Consider the following 27,320-nt stretch of genomic DNA (forward strand, 5'->3'; position numbering starts at 1 on the left):
CAACCATTGGGTCACACGATAGATAAGAAGATAATCATCTAATTTGACAATTAGGTTGCCATTAGAATAGCTCTAAAGGTGGTTTGAATGAGAGTTAATTTAATTTTTAGGAATATGCATACAAAAATCAAACCACAATAGCTGATATATAAATGATCATTGATACCAAACTTGGTATATGTAAATTGTGACTTGGCTAGTGAATGAGGATTGAGGACCACGATCCTATTTGCTATCAATTAAGAAAAATATTAGGATATTAATGCATGCACAGTATGAACTAATTGTTAGCATTGTCCAAAATAACGTATGGTCGTAGACCAAATAAACTGTGATATTGCGTTTTATAGGTAATGTCCTATTAGCATTTAGGTTAATGCCTTATATGCAAACAGAATCGAAAACTATATCTTTTTTTTTCCGGATCAAACAAGTATTCCAAAACAAAAATCGTTTTCTTCTCCAATTTGCTCACAAACCCATATTTTGAAAAATTGTTTTTTTATTTTATTTTATTTTATTTTCGCATACATATAATGACCGATTTTTCATCCCTTGTTTGCGATTATCCAATTAACATTTATTGTTTTAGGATTAAAAACAATCCCAAATTCATACATGAATCCAAATTTCGAATGAACTCTTCACATATAATATGTAAATCGATGCATTTTTTCAATTTTCATTGATGTGCGAGTGTATTTACGGGACAAAGATTACCATAATGGTGGTTAATCTCATCCATGGATAAACAAACTTGAATAACAATGATGAATAATAAAGAACATTAATGAAGAATTTTTTTATTTTGATTATTTTAATTTAATGTTATTTTTTTTTATTTAATTAAAAACTGATTTTAATAAATAAATTTCGAAAATCATAAAATAATTTTCTGAAAGTCAATAATTATATTTTGGAAAATAAAATTTGAATTAAAAAAGGAAAATACTAAAAATAGTGTTTGACCAAGGTTAAAAAAAATTAAAAATTCAACCAATGATAATTAAGTGTAGTGATGGTCCAAATAAATTGGACCACAATAGAAACATCCCATACTACATACAGTTAATTCTGTATAAATATGGACCTACACAATGTGTGCACTCTCATTTCTTTGATCAAATGACTTAGAATCAATTAAACTGGTTCCAACATAATACGATAATCTTTCAATTTTTGAAATTGCGACCCATCTATTGTTGGTGAGTTTACCAATTAAACTAGTTGATCATCTACATTATTAGCTAAATTATAACTTAATAGTACTTTATTGATAATAACAATTCATAATTTACAACATCTATAAATATGATCAAATGTGATGAGCTACGCAACAAATATATTACTCCATACTGTATTTATATACTTTTCGTTTTCCTAAATTGTATCTAAACACAATAAATAAACAAAACTACGGAGTAATACATATGAAACACGAAAATTTGTAAACTATTAAGAGTTTTTGTAAACTATTTCCCTGAAAAAATCTCTCTAAATTGAGAGCTTATCTCTCTAGGATTCTAGAGCCTCTTCCCCAACCTTCCTCAACCTCAACAATCAACAAGAACACTACTTTTACCTTTAATTTTCATCAAGTTTTCAGTAAACCTTCATCACTATATAGCTTTCCCCTTATTTAATTTTCCCCTTTAAATAGCAAGGTTTCTATACTCTGTTCGTTTATTTGGGTTTCGATTACGAGTGCCCTGTTTTCCTCTTCCCCTTTATAAATAGATATGGCTTCATCTCAATTTTGAGATAACCCAAGCCTGAATCCGTCCTTTTACCCACCCCAAAACTCCAATTTCCATCGTCACCTGGTTCTAGTCTTCAAACCTTGGACTCCAGGTGATTCTATAAAGGATATTAGTTTTAATGAGGCTGCTATATGGGTACACCTTGATGAGGTACCTCTAAACTTATGCGACCTTGATGTTGTACAATCGATGCTTTCTTTGGCTGGAAATATTCTGTGTACTGATAAACACCCTACAGGTTCAATTAGATGCTTGCTTAGAGTAAAGCTCCAAATTCATGTTTTTGAACCGTTATTACCAGGTTTCTTCTTGGACCTCGGAAATTCTGAGTTTAAATGGATTAACATCAGATATGAGACTTTGTTTATTTTGTGCTCTAAGTGTAATAGAGTGGGTCACAAGAAGAATTCTTGTTTTCGTCTTCTGATAGGACTATTCCATTGGTGTCCGACAAACTTGATTGGTGTAAGTCTACTTTTGATCTTGACCATAAGCTCTCCAACTCGAACATTGGCCTAAAAAAGATTGAAAAATTCAGAACTACTCGAGTTAACCTTCGGAGCATGTTTAAGGATATTGTCTCACACCAATCTCAGAGTAGCCAATTAAAAAAGAGGCCCCTTATGTTTGCTACTCCATCCTTTTCCCCTTCGAAAAAGAGGAGATTATGCTCCGAGTCCACAGAATACTCCCACCATATTCCTACAACAACCGTTGATACATCAACTCCCCATAATTTCTCACCTTCTCGAAAATTTCTACCCAAGTTTCAGTCTAGGGTGTTTAATGTGTCACTCTCCTCACAAAAATCAAAACCTCTCAAACAACCAAAACCTCATTTTAGAAAAGTAACATGTTATGGTCTGAAGTTGTGGAGGAGAGGAGACTAGATGTGGGAATGGGTTACGTATCACGTTACCAAGAAACGGTTGAGTAGTGAGGTTGAACCTTCTACGCCACTTTTAACTGATGAACAAGTTCAGAACTCTCTTGAAACTGGCTGTTTTCCGTGCTTACTACCTTATAAGAGACGTAAAGGTTTTTTTGGTTTCATCATCTACAACAACTTCTGAAGGATCGGTGACCTCCCGTACTGGGTCACCAAAGTCTACATGAAATTCAGTGTTTGGAATTGTAGGGGCTTGGGATCAGCGGACTCCTGTTGCACAAAAGTTAGCTCCTTTGTCCTTTTTGGGTTGTAGTGGTGTAGATGTTGTTGGCCTTAGTGGTGGTATGTTTGTATTTTGGTTTACTCCGCTGGGTTTGGTTCCTGTGTATAGTTCTCAGAATGTGTTTCTATGTAAACTGGAGCAAGGAGATGAAATTAAGCATATTATGTTTGTGTATGGATCGCCTCACGTGTCTTTTCGTTTGGAGGTTTGGAATTTGATTACCAATATTCTTGAAACCATTCCAAATGTTGTCTTGATTGGTGACTTTAACCAAGTTGAGTATCTTTCGGATAAACTGGGGGATAGCTCATCTATTCCAGGACAGATGGATTTTATTAGTTGGCGTATAGGGATGGATTTGGTTGATGTTCCGTTTTCTGGTCCAAAGTTTACTTGGACTAATAACAGGACTGATTTGGATCCGATTTTTGAAAGGCTAGATAGAGCCTACGCCTCTTCCGCTTGGTTGCTAGATTATCCTGACACAAGAGTTTTACACCAGCCTATCTTGTTTTTGGATCACGCAGCTATCATTCTCTCGGATATGGTGGAATCAAGATACTTAAAACGTCCTTACAGGGTGGAAAACTGGTGTTTGTCGGCCTCTGAGGTTCGTGAAATAGTACACTCTGCTATCACCTTGTTTTTCCCAGGCTTCCCAATGTTTTCTCCATCTTGAAAATTATCAGTTGTCAGGGAACGGTTGCTAGCTTGGTGTATCTCTCATAAGAAGGCATGGGGGATTAATTGGAAGACTTTGGTTTCAGAAGTTCAGCAAGCTTCTTTGGCATTGTCCTCCCGTATCGATCGTTGCCTATTTATCACTACTAAGGACGAGAAAGTTGTAAAGGCACAAGCAGCTTTTCTCTTCTGGCGTCAACGTGCGAAAGTGAAATGGGATGCATTAGGGGATTTTCATTCTCGTCTTCTCTTTTCCTTGGTGCAGTCTCAACGCCGTCAAAATAAGATTTGTGGTTTGAGAGATTCGTCTGGTGTCTGGCAAAGAGATCTCGAGTACATTGCATCTATATATTTCAATTTTTATAAAGATCTTTATTCAGTCTCTGATTATGCTTATACCCAAGATTCTAATTGGTGGGATCAGTTGCACTTACCTTATCTCTCTTCAGCTCAGCAACGGCTTCTTATGGCTCCATTTTCCGCTCAGGAGATTCAGAGTGCTATTTTTGGTATCGATGACAACAAATCTCCAGGACCCAATGGATTTTCTTCAGCTTTCTTTAAAGCTCACTGGGCTGATGTTGGTTCGTCTGTTGTTTCAGCGGTTCAGCACTTCTTTGCTCATGGGTATATGTTAAAAGAATGGAATCGTACCTTCCTTGTTCTGCTTCCGAAAGTAGAAAATCCTGAACTAATTTCTCAGTTTCGGCCGATTGGTCTCTGCAATGTGATCTATAAGTGTGTTGCTAAGTGTCTCACAGGTCGACTTCGCTTGGTGCTGCCTAGTTTGGTGGCTGATTACCAGAACGCATTTGTTCTAGGTCGTCTTTTATCGGATAACACGTTGATTGCTCATGAGGTCATTAATTTTATGAACAATTCAAAGGCCAAGAAGAGGTTTTATGCATCCCACAAGTTGGATATGAATAAAGCCTATGATCGGGTTCGTTGGGATTTTTTACTTCGGGTTCTACAAGCTTACGGGTTCCCACCTTATTGGATTCATATAATTATTCAATGTGTTTCGACAGTTTCTTATCAGGTGCTAGTCAATGGCAATCCTTCCCCAACCTTCCAGCCTTAGTGTGGGCTTCGTCAGGGGGATCCGCTTTCATCCTATTTGTTTGTCCTCTGTATGGAAGTTATTTTTGCTATGCTAAGGAAGGCTGAAAGAGACTCTCTTATTCAGGGAGTCAGTATTTCCAGGGGTGCCCCCTCAATTTCTCATTTATTCTTCGCGGATGACTCCTTGTTGTTTTTACAGGTGTCCCCTACAGCATGTGACAATCTTATGGCTCTCCTGACTGAGTTTTGCGGGTTATCGGGACAAGTGATTAACTTACAAAAGTCATTCGTTAAGTTTCGCCCGAATACGGTGGAAGATTATCGTGATTATCTTTCTAGTAGCCTGAAACTTCATTGTAAGCCCTCTCTTGGTTCTTATTTGGGGTTACCAGTTGAGTTCAGCCGAAGTAAGGTGGCTGACTTTGGTTTTCTGATTGACAAAGTTGTTAAGCGACTTTCTGATTTTGCGACTGTTGGTTTGTCTTCTGCTGCTAAGCTAGTAATCATTAATTCGAATTTGGTCGCTTCTTTCAATCATATCTTGTCGGTGTTTAAAGTTCCTCCTTCGGTCTGTTCTCGCATTGATATCTTGTTGGCTCGATTTTGGTGGAAATCTGATTCTCAATCTCGAGGTTTAGCGATGCGTTCGAAATCTCTTCTTCATTTGCCTAAAGGGCTGGGAGGTTTAGGTATACGTCAGTTGGAAAGCTTTAACTCTGCACTTCTCGCTCGGCAATGTTGGCGCATTCATCAGCATCCCCAACTTTTGGTTTCGAGACTGCTTACTGCTAAGTATCCTTCCCTTCGTTCTTTTAAGACTCGAACGATTCCTCGGTCTTCTTGGGGTTGTCGTAGCCTTTTAACTGGCCTGTCCACTCTTGATCGGGGTATAGCTTGGAAGGTGGGATCGGGTTCTAAGGTTCGGATACTTCAAGATGATTGGGTTCCGGGGGGGCTATTGTTTTTCGTGACGGTTCTCGTGTGTCGGATCCTCCGACACATGTTTCCTCTATTATTAATCCGCGTTCTTACGCGTGGGATTCAACCTTAATTCATCGGCTTTTTGATACTTCAACAGCACTTCGCATCATGGCTTTGGATCGCCCTCTTCAGCCGATGGACGATTTCGTCTACTGGAAGTTTTCTAGGAATGGATCTTTCACTACTAAGTCTGCTTACGCAATGTTGCTAAGTCGTTCGGTGTCATCTGAGGTCTCGGGTACAATTCCGGCCACTTGGTGGAAGCACTTCTGGAGGTTGCCTCTTCTGCCAAAACTCCAGTGTTTTTGTTGGAAATTACTTCACAATGCGCTACCTCTCTCTGGGAATCTGCAGCGCCGAGGTATTTCGATCGATCCAACTTGTGTGTTCTGTTATCAAGAACGTGAAACATCAGACCACCTATTCCGGGATTGTTCATTCACCTCTTATCTTTGGGCTTGTGCTCCGATAACCTTTTCTCCTTCTATTTTGCATGGGAAGCCTTTTAATGATTGGTTTGTTGATACAGTCTCTAAGCTCCGTTCCTCTCGGAATTGGGACGTTTTGGCCTCTTTTGTATCCTTTTGTTGGGCAGTCTGGATTGCGCGTAACCATAAGATTTTTAGACAAGCAGTGTTGTCTCCCGGCGTGATTTTCCATTTGATGCAGGATTGGATCTCTAGGAGTGTTTTAGCACAAGGGTTCAGGTCCCTGGTTCGCGAGTTCAGGTCCCTGGTTTGCTCGCTAGGGAATTCATCTCTCACTACTTCGGTAGCTTCTGATTCATGCTATCTACAGGGCTCCTCTGCCTTTGACGTCTGCCTTCTTTTTGACGGGGCTTGGAGTTCTAAGAATCTTAACGCAGGAGCAGGTTGGATTTTTAGGGAAGTGTTTTCAGATTCTGTGTTGGGAGGTGGCTCTAGAGCTTGTCACTCCTCTTCGGCCCTTCAGTCTGAGTTACAGGCATGTTTGTGGGCTCTTCGGGCTGCTGGTCGTCGAGGCTTTCGTCGTCTTCTTATCTACTCTGATTGTTCGAATCTTTTTTCTCTTCTACGAGATGGTGGTGATGAAGATATTTCTTGCCACTGGTTGCTTCACGAGATTCGGCTTTCTGTCTTGCAGTTCTCTATTTGCAAACTTCGCAAGGTTCCTCGTCAGTGGGTTGCCCCTGCTCACTGGTTGACTGCTCAGGCTCGTCGTCGGCAATTGCTTAGTTGGGCCTTCTAGTTTCTGTTTGTATTTTCTTTTTTAGAACTTCTTGTCAAAAAAAAAAAAAAAAAATTCCCTGATGCGAATACAAAACGTATAATTAAACAATGTATACATGGCTACATGCATATAGCATTCAACTATTCAACATATGTCATATGACACATACTCAAAAATTGGATTAGAGGTTTGAATACTTTTGAACATAACTAAATTATGTACTTTTATAGATAAGAAGGTATTGGAGATACTCCCTCCGTTTTTAAATATTTGCTCCATTTCTCCATACGTGAAGTTTTAGAATAAATTGAAGAAAGTAATACGAAATAAAATATAGAGGTAGTGGGGTAAGTGGGAGAATAAAAAATTATAAAAAACAAAAGTGCTGAGAAAATTGCAGAGAGAGGATATGAAATTAATAAAATATAATTTATGTTGGGTTCATAGGTTGAGAGAAATGAATTTAATATTGTAAGATCTTTTCAAATAAGAAAATTAAATAAGTAATTAAAAACGACCGAAAATAAAAAGTAGAGCAAGTACTATCTCCGATTTGTTTTTTAGTTGCATCTTTGGGGTATTATTTGTGAGATATAAAGTATTCCAAAGTTACAACTAAAAAAAAATCGGAGGTACGTATAAAAACAGAGGGAGTAGTATTCAACAACATAAATTTTATTCAATGTCTAATACTCCCTCCGTGTTTTTTTAAGTGTAACACTTATTAAACATGTTACACTTACTAAATCCGGCCGTGTTTTAATAATTGTTACACTTCCTTTTTTTTAGCAAAAAGCTACATTAAAATATTATATCTCTCTCCTCTCATGGTCCCTACCCAAACCCACTACTACTTATTATTATTATTATTATTATTATTATTATTATTATTATTATTATTATTATTATTATTATTATATATCTCCTCTCACACTCATTAATTTTCAATAAAGTATTAACTCCACTATCTTTTTTTTAATATATATATATATATATATATATATATATATATAATTTTTTAATACTTCAACTACACCACTTAACATTTATTTTATCATTTATTTTATTTAAATCAATTAAATTGCCTAAAACTATGTGCTGGTCAAACTGTAACACTTAAAAAACACGGAGGGAGTAAGTAAATTTCATCTATTTATTTATTTGTAGAATTGTCTAACCTTAAAAAAAATACATGGCCCATGCACTTTAGGGCCTGTTCTCATATGTTGAAATTCAGTTCAGTTCAGTTCAATTTAATTCAGTTCATCTCCTAATTTCTTTCTCTTATAAAATATTTAGTTCAGTTCAGTTCAGTTTAGTTCAATTCAGTTCAGTTCAACTAAGTTTAGTCAATAAGAACAGGCCCTAAGAGTAATATAGTTGCTGAAACATGCAACATGTATAACACGTAGTATCATCACATACTATATAATACGGAGTATGAGTTATATAACAATGAGATTTTTTTTTAATAATTTTTTTCCCTTTTCTGAGACGTTGCACTTTCATGAGATCAGAAACCATAATTACACTTAAATATTTTTAGCAAGCTAAGAAAACTCTACAATGCAATGTGTAACCATTTATATTGACCGCTAAATCTTGGAAGGTTAATGGAGGATTGAAAAAGGGACTTGTTATTCATCGCCCGCAAATCTCTACATAAAGCCCACATTTTATAATTTTTTGACAAATTTGCCCTTTTTATAATTTTAACCGAAGATAAATTTTTCGCACTAAAAAAATGTGGAGCAGCACCGGATCGCCGAGGATCACCGGAGAATCGCCGTCGTCATCAGAAAACGAGGTTCGTAACGCATCGTAAGGACGAAATGGTGGTTGGCGCCTAGCCAAAAGGCCATGTCGTGGTTGTGGCGCCTAGCCAGGACGCCGCCACCGTGGTAACGGCGCCTGGTGGAGAAGCCTCGACCATAGTAGTGGCGCGTGGCCAGGACGCCGGAGCCACGGCCAGGGCGCCTGGCCAGGACGCCGCCACCATGGCGGCGGCGTCCTGACCAGGCGCCCCGGCCGTGGCTCCGGCGTCCTGACCAGTAAGGGACGTTGCTCCGGCGTCCTGGCCAGGCGCCACTAGGGGAATATATATATTTTTTTTTTTTTTAGTTTAATCCCCCTTTTTTTTTTTGTTTTTGTTTGTTTTTATTAATTTAATCTTAATGTAATTATATTTATACGTTATATGTTATTGTTACAGGATTATGGTGGAGACGGAAATGATTACAGTGGGATTTTTGTACATGATGGCCTGTTCGAAGATGCTCAACAAGCGATTGATTGGGCAAAACAGGTTGCAATTAGATCAGGCTTTTGTTTAGTAGTAGCAACTCATAAATCTCAACGGGATGGTAGAATGGATCGCATTTTGAGATGCGACCGTTATCGCAAAAGAGAAGAACGAGATTTCAGTAAAGCGATTCGGTTTGACTCAAAGCGGAAAGGTTGTGGGTGTCAGTTCCGAGTTAAGGTTCGACAACATCAAAGGCGTGACGGTTGGGAAGTGAAGGGTTACGGCAAATGGGGATATCACAACCATGAGCTGATAGCATACAAAGTGGGGCATCGGCAGTTAAGCGGCCTAAGTCCAGCTGCGAAACTAGTTGTAAAAGAAATGAGTGATGCTCAAGTGAAGCCCGCTAAAATATTAGCGTCTGTGTTAGAGAAATTCCCCGAAGACCAGCCAAACCGAAGACACATCTACAACGTCAGACAGAAATTGAGGTTTGAACGGTCAGAGGGAAGGAACCCTATACAGCAGCTTCTGCACCAGGCACAAGCACGTGGTTACCTTTACTGGTTTGAATCTGACGAAGACACATCGGAGGTAACTCATTTGTTCCTTGTCCATCCTGATTGTGCTGATATGATTTCGTCTTGGCCATCTGTGATTTTGATCGATTCAACGTACAAGACAAACAAGTACAAGTTCCCACTGGTTGAGATGGTTGGGATGGCTCCAACGAACCAGAACTTTCTGATTGGTTATGCAGTCATGAAGGATGAGACGGCTGCGAGTTACCGTTGGGTGTTGGAAAAGTTGAGACAACTACGGTTTAGTGCGGCAGTTGATGTACAGTGAAATCGCATCAAACCGAGATGTGTATGGCCATGTGTACGGCGAGGACTTGGATAGGTCTCTGCAGCGTATCCGGTGGGGAGGGGGACCTTGCGGTCAAAATCATTGGTTCGATGCGCCACTTGATCTCTTTGCCGTTGCAAACATCTACAAGTGTGCAGTCATGCATTTCGGCCTTGGTTTACATAGTCGAGCCTATTATCCATGTACAACGGTTCTGCCCTGGTGTTCGCGCGAGACTGTCACCAGACCGGTAAGGGACGTTGCTATTGGATTTCTTGGGCCGTCATACAGACATTTTATCCGATTAGACATGTCACCCGATTTTCCGGTCCCACATATCATACCGAAGTGGTATGAAATTCGTAGAGCAAGCGTGGAGGGTTGGGATGCTTTGTACCATGCTCGCGTGCAACAGTGGAACAATTTAATTGCCATGTAGTTTTTGTTGATGTACACCTACCTTTTACTATGAGGCCTTGTATTGTCAATACTATGTCATTTCTATGTGTTCATTTTTAAAAGATAATGTTTCATTTTAAAAACTAACAACAATAATTTCACAATATTACAAACTAAAAAGATAATATTGAATTTTAAAAACTAAGAACAATAATTTCAAATATTACAAACTAAAAAGATAATGTCTAATTTCAAATATCAGTAATCCCTCTGTGACGCCCACTGCCACTGCTCAAGGGTCCGTTCCAGATCGTCAATAACAGCTCTGCCTGATGCACTCGTCATGCAGTCCCTTTCCTCAAAAAGTCGATGTCTTTGATCAACCTCGGGTGCGAGTGCCGGATGTACCATTCCATGTAGTGCTGGTCACACATGGCAGTCACCCCACTTGGCGGCCGCTGCAGCTCCGCCGTCCATAGGCGGGCAACCATCGGAAACTGCTTCGACGACGCAGACGTACACCCGAGAAGAAGAAAAACATATGCAGCCAGCTGTGTGTCCTGCGTCCTACGTGCCGTAGGGTGCAAACATCGCTGCAAGACGGCTGCGATCTTAACGCCGCCGTGATCCCACACACCAAGTGCCGATGTGTACAGCGCAGCCCTATCCACCGCCAACAGCTCCGCTAGTAAATCTGCCTGATCCGCATCAGTGACGACAGATGCTCGGTTTCCCTCCACGGGAATCCCAAGGATGGCCTCGACGTCATGCAACATGATCGTCATCTCACCGAACGGAAGGTGGAACGAGTTCGTATCCGGCTGCCATCGCTCAACGAAAGCCGTGATCAGCGTCCAGTCAATCCTGTCGTGCATGGTGGCAGGAAGGTGACTCACTCTAGTGCCCCTCAATCGCCCGACCATCTCGCTCTCCTCCGGCCAAGCATCAGCCCAGCTACACAAAAACCTACAAGTCTTTTCCCGGGTTTGGCATTTCAAAATGCCTGTATCCAAAGCCCTCTCCTGGTCCTCCCAAATACGGGTAGCGATGTGTCCTAAAAAGCTAGGAATCACACTCCCGTCTATAGGTCCCCCGGCCACCTCACCCCTCACCATCCAAGAATCATTAACGGCCCTCGACCATTTTCTGCTACCCGCAGACACAGTGGACGCAGATGATGTGCCAGATCTACTAACAAACCTACCATCTCGACCCTTACGCACATCTACCCTATGCGTCTCATACGTATCATCAAGCCTCTGACTGAATGGACCGTAATCATCATATGGTCCACTCTGATCGTCGACATCCTCATCTGCATCATCCTCGTCCTCGACCTCCTCCTCCTCGACCTCCTCCTCCTCCTCCTCCTCATCATCATCATCATCATCTTGATCGTCCGCAGAACAGTGCACCCGTTCTCTGCGGGCCGAGGCCGAAATACCACGGGATCTAACGTGTCTGGGCCCCGAGCTCTCCATTGAGTAGATCGTACTCCTCACGACGTCAATACTCTTCCCCGCACCAGGTCTAAATTGCGATGCCTAACTCCAAGTAAATAACGAAACATAATAACGAAAACAAATTAAAAAAAAGTCGAAAATAAACACAAAAGCAAATAAACAAGTCACGGAAATAAAATTATAAACATAAAAAATATAAATATATACAAGACAATATACATATAAACATAAGAAATATAAACATAAACATATACCAAAAACAAAAAATATAAACTACAAACAAAAAAAAAACAAACATAAACAAAAACAAAAACAAAAAATATTACCAAAAACAAAAAATATAAATACAAAAAAGGACGAAAATAAACACAAAAGCAAATAAACAAGTAACGGAAATAAAATTATAAACATAAAAAATAAAAATATAAACAACACAATATAAATAAAAACATAAAAAATATAAATATAAACATAAAAAAATATAAATATGAACAAAACAATATACCAAAAACAAAATATATAACCAAAAACAAAAAATATAAACAACAAACTAAAAAATGAAAAACATAAACAAAAACAAAAAATCAAAAATGCAAAGAAAAAACCAAAAACAAAAAACTAACAAAACTTAAAAAATTTAAAATTGCAAAAACTTAAAAAAAGAAGAACATCAAAATTTTAAAGAAAATTTATAAAAAAAAAGGGAACTTATAATTTTTTTACATACAAAAATATAATTCAAAAAAAAAAAAAAAATACATAGGAACATAAAATTAAAAATTAAAACCAGATACAATTTTTTTTTTTAAAAAAAATAGAACATAAAATTAAAACAAATAAAAAAACAAAATTTAAAAAAAAAAAGATAAAAAAAAAAAGGGAACATACAATTTAAAAAAAAGAAAAACAAATTTTTAAAAAAAAAAAAAAAAATTCGAAAAAAAAATTTAAAATTAAAAAAAAACAAAAAAAAAAATTTAAAAAAAAAAAAGAGAAGGAGGCGCCTAGGCAAGACGCCCGTACGGTGGTGGCGGCGCCTAGCCCAGACGCCACTACCACGGCCGTGGCGCCTAGCCTATGCGCAGCCGCCGTGGTAGTGGCGTCTGGGCTAGGCGCCGCCACCACCGTATGGGCATCTTGCCTAGGCGCTTCCTCCGTGGTGGTGGCGTCTCGCCTTGCCGCCCCATCGTCGCCGGAGGTTTTTTTTTAAAAAAAAAATTACAAAAATTTAAAAAATTACCTTCTGGCCGGCAAACCGCCTTCCGCCCACCGCCGGTGCCGCCACTTCCTTGCCGGGCCGCCTCGACATAGCTCTGGAAATAATTTAGAGAGAGAAAGTGGAAGTAGAGAGTAGAGAGAGAAATTGTGTTTTTTAGTTTGAGGGCAAAAGTGTCATTTCACTCTTATTTTGTGGGCTTTATGTAGGAATTTGCGGGCGATGTTTAACAGTTCACTTGAAAAATTGGGGATTTGGGGCCACATGACACGCCCCTTAATTTCAACAATTCATGATTTATAAATCCAAGTTTCATCAAATAAATGATCATGGTTTTCAGCATTCATTCCCAATTAAATGCATACTAATTTGAAAAAATTGAGTATTGTGTTAGATTTGAGTCTTATTTCAAAAGTTATATACCCACTTTTTCTACGAAATACTTAAAACACATGTCTTTGCGAGTGATTTTGAGATGATTTTAAAAAAAATAAAATTCTCAAGCTTGTTTATTAAGTTTTTTCTCTTCTGTCATAATATTATTCTCCTCTTATATTGAGAGATCAAACAAATCATTCTCATTATAAACAACATAATAATTAAAATTATCGACAATTTAGCTAGAATCATACTTAATGTATCATTCTTCTTGTATTTCTTTTTATCCATCAAAATCATCTTAAAACTCAAACTTTGCAATTACTTTGTACTTATATCACTACTTTTAAATTAATTTAGAAACCATAAAATCTAAAATAATATGAAATACACATGACATATTAAATTAATTTTATATTACTATATCATACAAGTGAAATGCAAAAATAATCATTTTTTTTTCTTTTCTTTTCAATTTGAGTATGAAAATTGTTACAACTTACAAGTAGAGATGGCAATGAATCGGATTCGGATCGGGTGGAGCTTCACCCGCATCCATCCATTACTTTAATCGCTCCATCCATATCCATCCATCATCCGCTTCACCCATCATCCATATCCGTCCGTCCATCATCCGCGGATGAAACGGGTGGAGCGGATGATTAATGGATAAGTATTAAAATGGAAAAAAACTCACATAAACTCTAAATTCGGTTATTTGTACAATAATTTTTTTATTTTATTAATTAAAAATGAAACAATAACAATATATGTTTGAAAAATTAATTTGCAACATAAAAAATAAGTAATTTTCTTGCGCATTTCATATTTTATTATTAAAATTCTTAAATTAAAAAATCTAATATATGTTAAATGGGTGGGTGGATGGTTAGCAGATGAAAAAAGTATCATTCACATCCGATCCGATCCATCACCCGCTTCATCCGTCAACTGCTTTTCATCCATTTAATTTGGGTTTTCGTCCATATATTTATAGCGGATAAAGCGAATTTGTGGATATCCACTTAATATTGTCATCCCTACTTACAAGTCCATGTAAGTCGATATGAATGATATGATGAATTGAAGTTGAGAGAAGACAAATATGAAAGAGAGCAAAACTTTAAAAGGCTTTCGGCAGCGGTGGAATAGTCAAAGTTGCATTTGCTTTGGTTAGAAAGCGCTTCGGTAGGCCCAATATCCTGCTACAAGGAGACAAAATCAATCAATCAACGGTTAATTTATTTTTCTAACAATTTCATGGAGACTTTTGTAAACGATTATATTTAGGGTTTGTAGTCTTAAGCTTAATTTTTAATTTTAGTTCAGTTCAATTTAATTTTTAATTTTCTTCTATTATAAACAATTTATTTTAATTCAGTTTACTTCAGTAAATTAGAATAGACCCTTAGTATAGTGTATTTTTATTTCTCCATCTTAATTAATAATCCTTCCCTAATTCCAAATTTTCTCATTTTAATTTGTATAGAAAGTCATTTCTATAAAAATTATTCTTGTCATTCTCATATACTACCTCCGTATCGTATTATATGTAATTTTAGAATTTTTTATATCTCACAAATAAAATCCCAAAATTGCATATAATACGATCCGGATATAGTATAAATTTTTCTCAACATGATATGTTATTACTCTTTCCTTATAAATTAATATTTTCTCATTCCCTTTAAAATTATCTCAATTGATTACTCAAGTACGGTTGTTTTCTGTATCATTTTCATAGAAAAAACAACTAGTCATAGACGTACATAAACTCGTGGAGAGAAAAATGTATGGTAGTTCATGTGAAAGACTTCGGTTATTTTGGCCTATAAGATGTGATGTTATGTATGCTTGGCTGTTTGTTTGTGTTTGTGTATCCCTCAACTTAAGCGATAGACGTTTAGCTAGAGGGTTGGGGCGAAGGTTAGTGTCCTAACTAACCAAAGGACATGCTAGTGTAACATAAGACACAATACCGTCTGCTAATTAACCTTGTCTTTATCTCAGAATCATCACTTTATTTACAAAAACAAAATTTGGCCTATTCCTTGAAAACTATCATGCGGCACCATTTGCGTATTTGAAAGTAATTTATCAAGAAATAACTAATTTGGAAATTAGATGTTGATTGCATCATACCTATTTTAGGAAACCTTTTTTTTTTACATATATCAAACACTCATTATGCTCTTACTGACATCTCTTAAGTGCGGCACTTAATAGGGTTGCCCACCTACAATTTGTGGGTAAACCACATTAGTATTGTTGTCCCTTCCCAAGTAAAGGTAAAATACAATTTTTATGTTCTTATGTTCAATTCAAATTAGTAAGCTCAACTATCAATCTATCATCACATCGTAATGAGCTTCCAACACAAACGTAGATTATGAATACTAACTTTTTTGAATAGTATACGAAGTATATCGTTCATTCGTCCATTCATCATATATACATATGGTACATCGTTCATTCGTCCATCCATCATATACACGTACATATGGCGATAAGGAGTACCAATAATTCGTGGATGGTTGGATTTGAACTTGTACTCTGCTTAACCTTTTCTAGTGACTCGTACAAAAGATTTTTTTCTCCACTATTTTGATTGTATGCACGTACAAGTTTTAGCATTTGACTAATAGGCCGGGGCTTAAGCTATTCTTGTTTCATTAATTACTATCCAATAATAACCCAACAAATAAACATCCATCATTATCACAAGTTCATAACCTCTAATTACACTTAACTACCAAAAATACCGCACCTAATAAATTAAATCCAACTTCCAACTCCTCTAACTCGACTTATTGTAACAATGAATCAAATTTTACCTACTTTACATTACTTTTAAAAATAACAATGATGTTGAAAAATAGCACATACGAAGTAATTCATACTCCGTATTTGAATAAAACCAAGCATATGATACAAATCATAGACTAGTCATTAACCCTTTTCGGTAAAAATAAAGATGCACCCATTACCATATTTGAGAGGTACCTTCCCATTTTTTTTTTTTTTTTTATGTTAACTTTTAGATAGAGACTATACTATATTACGGAGTATCACATTTCTGAACATACATTAACTTATGACAAAAGATACGGATTTTTATATATTTCCCATTCTTTTGCACGAAAAAGATGCTCTCACACCACTTTTTTTACCATCTTTTACAGTCCTACAGTACTTTTTTACTGACTAGTAATACTCCCCTTATATCTTCATTTTTTTTTTTAATTTTTATTCCTTTTTGTGCACCCTAATAATTTACAATACTCTACCCCTATTCGCTACTCTCTCCCTACTACACCGCTACGCCGCCGTTTCCCTCCTCCACCGCCGCTGCCGCAACATCCGTAGTATTCAGTAACACCGAGCTCGCCTCCACACCATCGAAGAAATCTAAGTTCAAAGTAACGAAGTCAAAACGACAACGTGTGTGAAAATCATGCAAATTTTTAAAAATAAAAGAAAAAAAAAATTGGAAATTACCAGTGGAGGAATTGAAGGAGCGTTTACAGTGTAAAATGGCGCTTTGAATACCATCTTGTTGCTGCAAAAGAGAATCATCTCTTTTCTTAGACGACGTCGTATTCTGCACCATAGAATGCACAACCGCCGACTTACTCTTACCTAAATGCTTCTTTGCTATCACCTTCAAATTCAACCCTTGTTTTTGCGACACTTTCTCTCTCCTCTTCTCAACCGTCGTCGTTTCTCTCTCCGCTGCTTTTTTCGACACTTTGATCTTCACCATTTTTAAGTATTTTTGCACCACTTCCTTCTTGTTCTTCTTCTCGTCTCCAGAACCTTCCGTTTGCGACGCCGAACCGTCGGATTTCTGATGCTCCTCTTTCTCCTCCTCCTCTGCATTCGCGCCGCTTTTCACGGCGGCGGAGGATGCGACGGCGGCGGCGGGTGTTGTTGTGGAGTTAACTTTGGAATTGGAAGAAGCGCGAGTGAGGAGAGAGAAAATCGGAACCTCTTCCACTTTGAATTTCACTGTGAAAAACTTCTTGTTTTGGTGGTTGTTATTGTTATTGTTGTTGTTTGGCTGATTTTGAGAATGACATTGCTTTGACTCAGACTTTGACCGTTTCAACCCTAGAAAAAACACGCGAAACTTGGTCGCCGATTTCGCAAGCGACACCGGAATCGGAAACTGACCGGACTTGTTACCGGAGTTCATCATCTCCTCCTCTTCAGAACCGTCGATTCGAAGTATCCTTCCTTTGAAAAACAAGTCATCCGACGGTGAGATAATAAGGTTTGGTTCCAACTCTCTCTCCTCTACTACTTCCACCTCATTTTCATCATCAATCTCGTTTTCTCTCTCCTCTGTTTCATCCTCTTCATTACAATCAACATCATCGTCATCGTCTTCGTTGTTAACATCGTTGTTGTTGTTGATATCGTCGTCTTCGGAAGGCACGGCGAATTCGAGGTCAAAGAAAGGACCGTCTTCGGCGTCGGAGTCGTGGTCGGAGTTTTGAGTTACGGCGGAGATAATGGTGGTTGCCGCGGAGGAGGAAGAAGAAGAGTTGTGAGATGAAGGTAGAGATATAAGAGGTGGGCCACCACTACCAGCAGCGGATTTCCAGTACTTGAGTAAGCTAAAAGCTTCCATGGTTGGGAGAGCCAGACTAATCACAGGTAACAAGCTTTACAGCTTTGGAAATTAATTTAATTTTTGAATAAAATGACAAAAATGAGAAGAAAGGTGGGATAAAATGGAAAGAGAGAGAGGGGGTTGGAAATGGAAAGACGAAGGAGAGGAAGGGGTAAAATTGGGTTACACTTACACGGGAGATGGCAGGAAAGTCATGTGAGAAAGGCATTCAAGTTTCAGAGTGTCTCTGTTTCTGTTTTTCTGTCAGACCAGGGTTTTTAATGGCAACAATGGAAAATGACTCTTGATTTACTATTGTGTTTTTTGCTTGATTTTTAACTCTCTTAACAAGAAACTTCAGTGTTTTATTATTATTCAAGTGCACTCCACATAAAGTAACAAACAAGATAACTCATTTCAGATTAGCCGATGTAGTTCATTAGGAATACTCCCTCTATCCCCATTATTTGCCCCAAATCATAAATCTACTTTATTAAGATTTTGGGTAAAAAATGATGTACATGGGTTGACACAAATATCAATGAGGAGAGAGATAGAAAGAGTGCAAGTGGGAAAACATGCCAAAAATAGTATGGAGTAATCTTTTGGGGACGCCTTAAAAAAGAAAGTGGAGCAAACAATTAGGGACAGAGAGAGTAGGAGTTAGGGGATATGTAAGGAATCTAATTTTACCCCAACGAGACTCCTAGTTTATGGTTGTGTGAGACGGAATATTAATCTTTTCACTAGGTCAAACTTTACTTAATAGTGTCACCACAAATTTTTTAAAAAATCGGGTGTACAATAATTATTGTACATTCATTATAAAGATAACCTAAAGTGATTAAAAGTTACCCCTGAAATAAATAAAAGTTACCCCAATATGCATTAAAGTAACTCAATTAAAATAAAAATTAACTACGCTTTATTAATAAAAAATCATATTTTAAATGACTAAAAATCATTAGTGATTGAATGTAATTAAATTATCTTTATAAAACTTTTCTTGTTGTTGATTTATATAAAAATTGTATTATGTTTAAAGTTATTCAAAAAAAGACAAAAAGTTACCCTAAAATTAGCTAAAAGTTACCCTTATACTGCTCGATGTACACTAATATTAGTGTAAACCGGATGTATACAAAAGTTTTTGTAGTTTCACTACGTATATGAACTAGTAACTGAGAATTCTTATCAAAAATTACTTATGTCAATCGGTGCTACTAAACGTGTACATTTGACGAGTTAGGATTACGTTACGGAGAATAGGGAAGAAGGATGATAAATTAAGATTTAAGAATGATATAATTATAAAATGTGATTTCAAAGATTGAGGATGAATGTTTGAATACAGTAATAAATTCAAGACCACAATTAAGAAGTACGACCGTCTTATTTTCGTAATATAGAATTATGTATCCGAGGAAGGTTGGGCAGAGTAAAAGAAAACTGACACCTAATAATTAATTGAGTTTATAGGAATTGATTTCTGTTAATTACGGAGTACCCGACATTAACTCCTTTTTTAATACTTTTTGTAAGATAATTTAGTGGAGACTAGAGACTAGAGAGCATGAACTAAAGCTTGATTATGCTTATCAACCTAATCCTTCTTCCTTTTTCTGTTTTTGTTTTTCTCCTTTCTTTTTGTCTTTTCAATTCTAAGCTTCCTAAGCAAGTCGTACTTTATAATTATAATAATATATTTTCTTGTGAACCACGCATAAAATATGACTTGTAATTTTAAATTCATTAATTTTTCAAGCTTTTGCGTAACTTCAATTAGGGATGAAAATAAGAGTTTTAATCCCATTTGTAATTAAGTCTTAATAAGGCTTTGACCATAATCTACAAATTATTTTGTTTATTATATCTTCTAATCTTTCAACTCTCTATCCCAAATACAAACACTTCCTTAGTATTTGTCTAGTGGCATATACTTGAGAATGTTAACTACTCTAGTACTCTACGCTACACAATATACACCATTAGTCCATTACTAGCTACACCACCAATGTCACTTTTGTCGTTGGAAAATATGGCCACATCATTTCTTATAGTAATGTATGATTTTTATAACTTTTATTTTATTCAATCTTGTGTGTGATATCTAATATTTGAGATCAATTCAACTAAGGTCTGTTCTGATTTGGTGAACTGAACTGAATATTTTATGAGAGAAGGAAATTAGGAACTGAACTGAACTGATTGGAGCGGAGCTAAATTAAACCGAACTGATATTAAGCTGAAGAGAATAGGCTCTAAGACAGGTGTGTTAAAATTATAATAATGCACTTACTAATTTACAATAATACTTGTATGTAATACGACATCTAAGGCAGCTTAAAACTCGTTCAATAAATAAAAAAAACAATTAATAAAACATTAATCTTCTTTATTGCTCGTATTCTTGCATACGGTTGCCCATATGTATCCATTAGGACCATTACTAACACCATACTATGACACCTTACACTAGCTTGATTCTCCAAGGTGTCACCATGCCATGCAAATCGTACACATTGTATTGAATTGCTTTGAATTGCAGTGTATATCCTGTATTTCATTTGATGAAACGGGATGCAATGAATAAAAGTCATGAACCCCTAAATTGTTTGGCATGTTTTGAATGTGGCTTCATTCAAGTTTTTTGTCTCTAACTTTGGCCTAGTCTCCTTATTGATGAGGCAACCATTTTCCCCTGTTTAGGATGGACCCAAAATCATCAGTACTCCAAACTTATCAATCATCCCTTTTTGTTCTTTTTCTTCAACTCGTATTTAATAATGCATGCCTATATTTAAGACGTAGGACACATGCATGTTTTCATATTTTTCAGGTACTATTTGTCAATTAGCTTAACCAAAGAAAATATTGAGCTATTGCAGATTAGAAGTAATTAAGAAATTATATGTTTTGTGATATTATATACGGAGTATAATTTCTTATATACAAGACAAAAATATTTTTTAACAATCCATTTTTTGATCAATTTAATTGTTGCAATTTGACTTTTCATTTACTAATACTAAATTACTAACCATATGTTTAATTTTATTTTTTCTTTCAACAAAGGGTGGTATATAGATTATAGATATAAGTTGTTGGATTGATATTTTTTTGTATATATAGTCACCATATTAGTTTTTAATAATTTGAACTACTAATATATATATTTAAAGATATTTACAGTTAAATTTGTGAAATAGTGTAAATTAAAAAGTAGAAGTTCAATCGAAATAGTTGTAATAAAGTATTTTACGAAGTATCATTTAATGACCAACTCTCATCACATCCCATATTCAAAATGATAATGACCATTGAAGAATTGACATCCACTTCCCTTTTATGTGATGCATGTCAAACCTCCATTATCACCCCATCCTCTCTCCCCTAATTCATTAATTAATCTTGATTACCTTATATACTCCTTGATTCTTACTTTTTCTGTCACAAATTAATAATATATACATAGTCATCTTAATTCTATATAACTTGGAACATGACATAATTTTGCTCATTTGTAGCACATGAACCATTCAAACAAACAATCTTCCTAAAACTCTCTGTTACTCCAATTACAATATTATTAAAGATGATGAGACATCAATTACAAATCCAATCTAATAATTCCACCAGCCCATCACTATCTTGCCTCTCTTAGCATATAAATTCATACACTATTACATTATCACATTAGATTATAAGTTGGTCCACTAGGTGCTAGGCATTTGTGTTTCACTATCTCCATAAATTAACATATTTTACTAATCTTAGCCATTTAATTAGTGTATTAATATATAATGGTCCTAGCTATATCATACTGCATAATGCATGTGATATAACAAAGATAAGAGTTTAACTTGATAAAGTATGTTTCTATACATGTAATATATCCCACTATTACACGATTAACACCCAAAGATTAAATAAAGGATAGTGCATCATACAAACAAGCTAAGTTCAAGAACAAATCTTTGTATTGCATTTACGACCTTGCATATTTAGAAGAAAAGGTCCTTCATTTAAGAACACCCTCTTATTCTTATTCCACACTATATTGTTGGTTTTGGTTTGTCTTGTTTATTTACTGCGTTTATATAGTCAAGAATTTACGAAGAACTTGTCAAAATGGAGTTGAAGAAAAGCGTGAAATTTTCCTAGGGCATGTCATTAACTCATAGCAAGATATCCAAGAACTGTAAAGTATTTGTTGATGAAAATTGGTCCGATTAATTCAATTTTTCGAACTAGTTGTCTAGTCCAAAACGATTTGTAAACATCGTCACTAACCAATTGTCACACTATGGGCGTATTGATTTTTTTATATTTTGAGTTAACCCTAATAACCTAGGTATTCCGTGTCATTTATTCAAATTCGACTAAATATAAGTTGAAATAAAGCTCAACCCAAATCATTGTTAACGCCAAGTTGGTCCATTATAATTTATAAACACTCAATTTATGATGAAGGACAAAGGCATGGGGAAGTTGGTAATAAGGCACTAGATGAGATTTTCCAAAATGGTAGGTGATTAGACAAAAGCAAACAAAAGTAAAAATAAAAAGAAAAGGAAGAAAAGAAATCAAGACTAACACAGTAAAAAGAACAAGTAAAGGGGATTATAGGTAGGCGATGGACCTCTTCGATAACCTAAGGTAACTTTGCTTAATCCACTTTTTTATCTATGTTTTCTTTTGCATATTTTAGTAATACTAGGTTAACTTTAGAAAGGAAAGATGATTAGTAATGCTTGGCTAATTGTTACTCATGCTATATTAGAAAATGATAGAGTATAAAACATATTCCTGGGCCTCAACCATCATCCGATGGAGGCCCAGAAATATGTTTTATACTCTATCACTCCTTCTCACATGAAAGGTCATTTGGACTTGAAATGTTGATGCAACACAGGTCCACCCACTAACAGAAAATAACCTTGATAATGACTCAATCAGATTGCAATCGACATTACAAAGTACATTCATCAAATAATCCGACGAAATTATAGATACAATGACTTTAAAACAAACAAATGAAACAATTACTCCATTTTCTTACTAGATAAGGGTCTGTTCTCATTAACTAAAATGAGATGAACTGAACTTAGCTGAACTAAATTGAACTGAAATGAGCTGAATTTTTTATGAGAAAAAGAAATTAAAAATTAAACTGAACTGAACTTATTAAAGATGAACTGAATTAAAATGAAAATAATCTGATGAGAACAGTGCTTTACTCAAATTGATTAGACTCAATTTGTAATCAACCATAGGCTCTATTTAACAACTCTAGTATATGAGATTTTTATTGTTTAGGGTAGGACCTTATACTAGTTAATTCGGCCATTTGGGTACGTAAGGTGCACCCAAAGTCCCGAAGTTAAGTCACGTGGCTTACATGCATGCAATTGAAAGGACCCATCAAATAAATTGCTTGCGTTGCTTAGCAGTTATAGTTATTGATGAACACTAAAAGAACGCAAAGTTTGGTGGTAAAGGTTATTTAATTGAGTACCATAATCACTAATGAGGGAAGTGCAGTTTTTCATGATTTTAGATCGGAATTGAATGGTTCTTATCAATTATAGTAAGCCAAAGTTTTGACTTGAAATATTTATCTTGTCAATAGTGCTGACAAGCATCTTCGAATTTGTATTATATGAACTGAACTCCAACTATATTTGATATTATGAAAGCTGATTTTAACTCAGGTTGAATTTGACTTGACACAAAAGTCAATATGATTATAATTCATTGATTAATTAATAGTGGTAGTAAGTTTCATGTACGAAATATAATTTAATTTTGGCTGCACTTAAATAAATCACACTTGTTCTAGATAACTAAAATAAAAATAAAAATAAAGTGCCACTTATATTTGAGCTGAGTAGAACAAATTTCAGCGGAGCAGTTATAAAAAATAGGGCTTTACAAGTAGTTACAACTATATTTATGGAAGTTATTTGATATAATTGCCAGACATGTATCACAAATTCGCAAGTTGCCAAGTTAATATAGTTCGACTTACCAATTCTTGGAGACTAAGAGGGAAAAGATAGGAGAATTTCTATACCTAAATATTTATTACTTTACCTTACAATAATACTCACATTATCATCTATCATATTATATAATCTTCTAATAGGACATAATTTCCTACACACCACAAGTGCCAAATATATGGAATTTTGGATCTATCATTACCGAGCTAAGTTTTGTGACAGTTTGTGCAACACATACATCCCAAAATTAGAAACTTAGAGCATATATAGCTGCATGGATTGTTGGACGCCACCCAGGTGTGTGAGAGAGTAAGACACATACCAACAATTGGAATATAGGAGATTCTAGACTACTAGTCACTCTTCTAAGTGCTTGTTTGGTACTATATGAGTAAGGGAAAGAAAATGGAATACAAACAAATAAGAGGGAAGAGTAATCTAAATGTAGTGGGTTGCCTTACCTCTATACCAAACACTAGATAATGTAAACGGTTATTTAATTAAATGTTCACCCCTTAAAATATACATTGACAGATTAGTATATCTAATTATGTATTAATATAAATTTGATATTTCAACGATATATATTAAGATACTGCAACAATATTTTACTTATTAACCTTTTAAGAGATGGTCAAATATATGAATCAAAGTGTGCCAATTATTTTACCCAAAAAAAAAAAAAAGTGTGTCAATTATTTGGCCTCTTCTGATTTATTAAACTGAACCTATTGGAGCTGAACTAAACTGAATTGAATTAAATTGAACTAAATATTTTATGAGATAATGAAATTAAGATTTAAACTGAAGTGAACTGAAAATAAGCTGAAGAGAACAAGCTCTTTCTTCGTAGTTCGTACGGCAGTAAACAAAGGGAGATCTAAACATGCTCTAAATATTTTCATCTTGGACTCGGCATCTCAAAAGGGGTCCATGAAATGACAATACCTTGTCTGAATCACTAACAAAACTTCTTGCAGTCCATAAATTAGGTTTAATAAAGCGGTAGACCCAATTCGAACCCACTAACAGCTTTCAAATGGCAAATTTTACCCAATCAGGCCCAACCAAAATGGTCCAGTTTATTAAAGAATTTATAGCTAGAGAAAGTGTTGACATACACACTGATACGGTGATACCCCCACAGGGCCACAGTCCTACATAAGAATAATAAAATTTATACGGAGTATGAAGCATATTGATTTGCATGATAATGAGGTATTTAATCATAAATGTTAGAGAAGAAAGATTTTTATGTATTACTTTTTGACAGAATACATTTAGTGAGTATTTGAATATGACCCCAAATTATGCAGTAACAACTAACAACTTCATAATTGGAATGATTTCATATAATGTGAGGTAACTTATTCATAAAGTACAAACACTGTTGTTTATCAATTATTTTGTTATAACAATCAAATGAGTAATTTTAGTCGTCCATCCAAAATATATAAAGGGTGCATTACTTTGTACTGTAGCTTGGAAGTTGGAACTCAATGTTGCTGCTAAGTATAAACAAAGGGATAAAAAAAAAAAAAAAAACAATGTAGGTCTGAAAACTTCATTGGTTAGTTGATAAATCATCAATAGAAGCTTTTTTTTTTTTTTTTTTTTTTTACAGAGATTACAGAAATCATGAATAATATTATTCGGATATAATTGTACATATGAAAAGACAATCTTCAAGCAGGAATCGTAACTCGACCAAGATCTGAGAAATTGCCATGATTTGTAGCCTAAAAACTGACCAAGATGAAAAATCTATTACAAACTCGAACCTTCTATCATCCTATGTGCCCCAATTTGAGGAAATAAAAACCACCATATGCCATTGTTAAGGGTCATACAGGCATGATGTGGGACCAAAAAATATCTACCAAGATCATAGGTTATAGGATTCCAGTGTTACACCATATAAACCCAATACTGATCATCTTGAAGCTTCACATTTCTTATATTCGATAACTCAAATCAACTTCTACTTGGCGGCTTTCTTTAGTTCAGAAACTCTAGCACCCATTATCTTAACAATTGGCTCATCTTTTGACTGAATCAGCTTTAGTGCTGGATGAACATTAAGGTCCCCCATTACCATCTTTTCACCAGCATCCATCTCACTTAAATCCACATCAATATACGGAGGAATTATGTCGGCAGGACAAAGATATTTAACACTCTTTTTAATGATATTCAGATATGAACCTGCATGATTTGATGAGCAATAATGTTTATATGACACAAGAAACAGAAAATTCACAACATAAACAGTAGGCCAAAAATATGATTAATATATTTGCAAAAATATACTAAAGATATCTTCTCTAGAATAATGAAATTTCATGTTTAACACCAACAGTTAAGTAGGTATGAAGTAGATAGGAAATTTAATAACCTTCTAATGCAAAATAATAGACTGAAACAAACAGCCACAGACAAATTCTTGCATGATAATAACTTTGCATTCCAAATGATAGACTGAATTTGATCTTATTTGTTTGATAAACTTCAACCATGAAAATTATTCTTGTACTGGTACAATGATTATCTTATTGATGTAAGGACAGAGCAACCCAAAAATGTAATTTAACTTAGGACAAGCACAAACTTTAAAATGATATTTTAACTTAAGAAGAAATCACATATGGCCTATTAGTTTAAAATGGAAGTAGTATTTGACCGGATATCTTTTCTTAATCCAGGCGACACATCTTCTCCTCTAAATACAAGGGGAACCTCAACCTTCAGTAAAGCATCAGGAGGAGCTCTAATGAAAGTGACATTAAGAATAGCTTCAGTGGCTGCATGCATGTGGAGCTGCTCAGCACAGAGGAAAACATTTCAAAGGCCTCCAACTAGAACATCTATATAGTACACAAAACTTTTAGAATGAACCAACAAAGTGAGTTATTCGCGATTATTTAGAATACGAATACGGAGTATATTTCAGCAACAAATTTAGATAAACAAAATGATTCATGCCTCAAACTTTTGCAATATGTTACCCATATATCTTCACTCCCAAAGAGGATAAAACAAAGAAAATTTCCAAATCAGCATTGCTTTTGATTGACAATCTGATTATGTACAAAGTTACCAAGAACAATTAAGACATGTCTCTGCACTAGGAGCACTAAATTATAGCCTGCCATGGTAAAAACTTCACTCTAGTCAACAACCATTGATAAACACCAGAAATGAATAGAAGTGACCTACTGATGGCTAGGAATTAATAGGCAATCCATGTATGTTCTCTTCTCGAATCTTTGCTACAATAGTAAT

General features: G+C 35.6%; 3 protein-coding genes and 1 long non-coding RNA gene across 4 annotated transcripts; 2 read left to right on the forward strand and 2 right to left on the reverse strand.

The window, feature by feature from the left end:
- The first annotated feature begins 2,650 nt into the window (after positions 1–2,650).
- LOC110722503 lies at positions 2,651–6,886 on the forward strand. Its single transcript, XM_021901771.1, has 5 exons — positions 2,651–2,798; positions 2,899–3,525; positions 3,622–4,556; positions 4,878–5,565; positions 5,757–6,886. Exons 1-5 carry the CDS (start codon positions 2,651–2,653, stop codon positions 6,884–6,886), a joined length of 3,528 nt encoding a protein of 1,175 aa, XP_021757463.1.
- Positions 6,887–16,510: 9,624 nt separating this feature from the next.
- Positions 16,511–18,827, reverse strand: LOC110722612 (probable membrane-associated kinase regulator 2). The gene is made up of 2 exons (XM_021901882.1): positions 16,917–18,827; positions 16,511–16,826 (listed from the first exon to the last, which is right to left on the reverse strand). Exons 1-2 carry the CDS (start codon positions 18,049–18,051, stop codon positions 16,729–16,731), a joined length of 1,233 nt encoding a protein of 410 aa, XP_021757574.1. The 5' UTR covers positions 18,052–18,827; the 3' UTR covers positions 16,511–16,728.
- LOC110722614 lies at positions 17,604–27,005 on the forward strand. The gene is made up of 3 exons (XR_002511618.1): positions 17,604–17,691; positions 17,853–18,077; positions 26,741–27,005. It is a non-coding gene; the product is annotated as an uncharacterized LOC110722614 (long non-coding RNA).
- On the reverse strand, positions 25,666–26,858 carry LOC110722613 (50S ribosomal protein L25-like). The gene is made up of 2 exons (XM_021901883.1): positions 26,726–26,858; positions 25,666–26,243 (listed from the first exon to the last, which is right to left on the reverse strand). Exons 1-2 carry the CDS (start codon positions 26,847–26,849, stop codon positions 26,020–26,022), a joined length of 348 nt encoding a protein of 115 aa, XP_021757575.1. The 5' UTR covers positions 26,850–26,858; the 3' UTR covers positions 25,666–26,019.
- Positions 27,006–27,320: the final 315 nt, after the last annotated feature.

Source organism: Chenopodium quinoa, unplaced genomic scaffold (genome assembly GCF_001683475.1).
Source record: "Chenopodium quinoa cultivar QQ74 unplaced genomic scaffold, ASM168347v1, whole genome shotgun sequence".
NCBI classification, from domain to species: Eukaryota; Viridiplantae; Streptophyta; class Magnoliopsida; order Caryophyllales; family Amaranthaceae; genus Chenopodium; species Chenopodium quinoa.

Excerpts from the sequence above, each read along its gene's own strand:
- LOC110722503 (XM_021901771.1), top strand. The coding sequence starts at position 2,651 with ATGTGGGAATGGGTTACGTATCACGTTACCAAGAAACGGTTGAGTAGT. Across the intron at positions 4,557-4,877 it reads TGAATAAAGCCTATGATCGG|GTGTCCCCTACAGCATGTGA; the intron begins GTTCGTTGGGAT and ends TTGTTTTTACAG. Across the intron at positions 5,566-5,756 it reads CCTGTCCACTCTTGATCGGG|CACTTCGCATCATGGCTTTG; the intron begins GTATAGCTTGGA and ends ATACTTCAACAG.
- LOC110722612 (XM_021901882.1), bottom strand. The coding sequence starts at position 18,051 with ATGGAAGCTTTTAGCTTACTCAAGTACTGGAAATCCGCTGCTGGTAGT. Across the intron at positions 16,827-16,916 it reads CTCCTTCAATTCCTCCACTG|ATTTCTTCGATGGTGTGGAG; the intron begins GTAATTTCCAAT and ends CTTTGAACTTAG.
- LOC110722613 (XM_021901883.1), bottom strand. The coding sequence starts at position 26,849 with ATGCATGCAGCCACTGAAGCTATTCTTAATGTCACTTTCATTAGAGCT. Across the intron at positions 26,244-26,725 it reads GTCGCCTGGATTAAGAAAAG|GTTCATATCTGAATATCATT; the intron begins ATATCCGGTCAA and ends CAAATCATGCAG.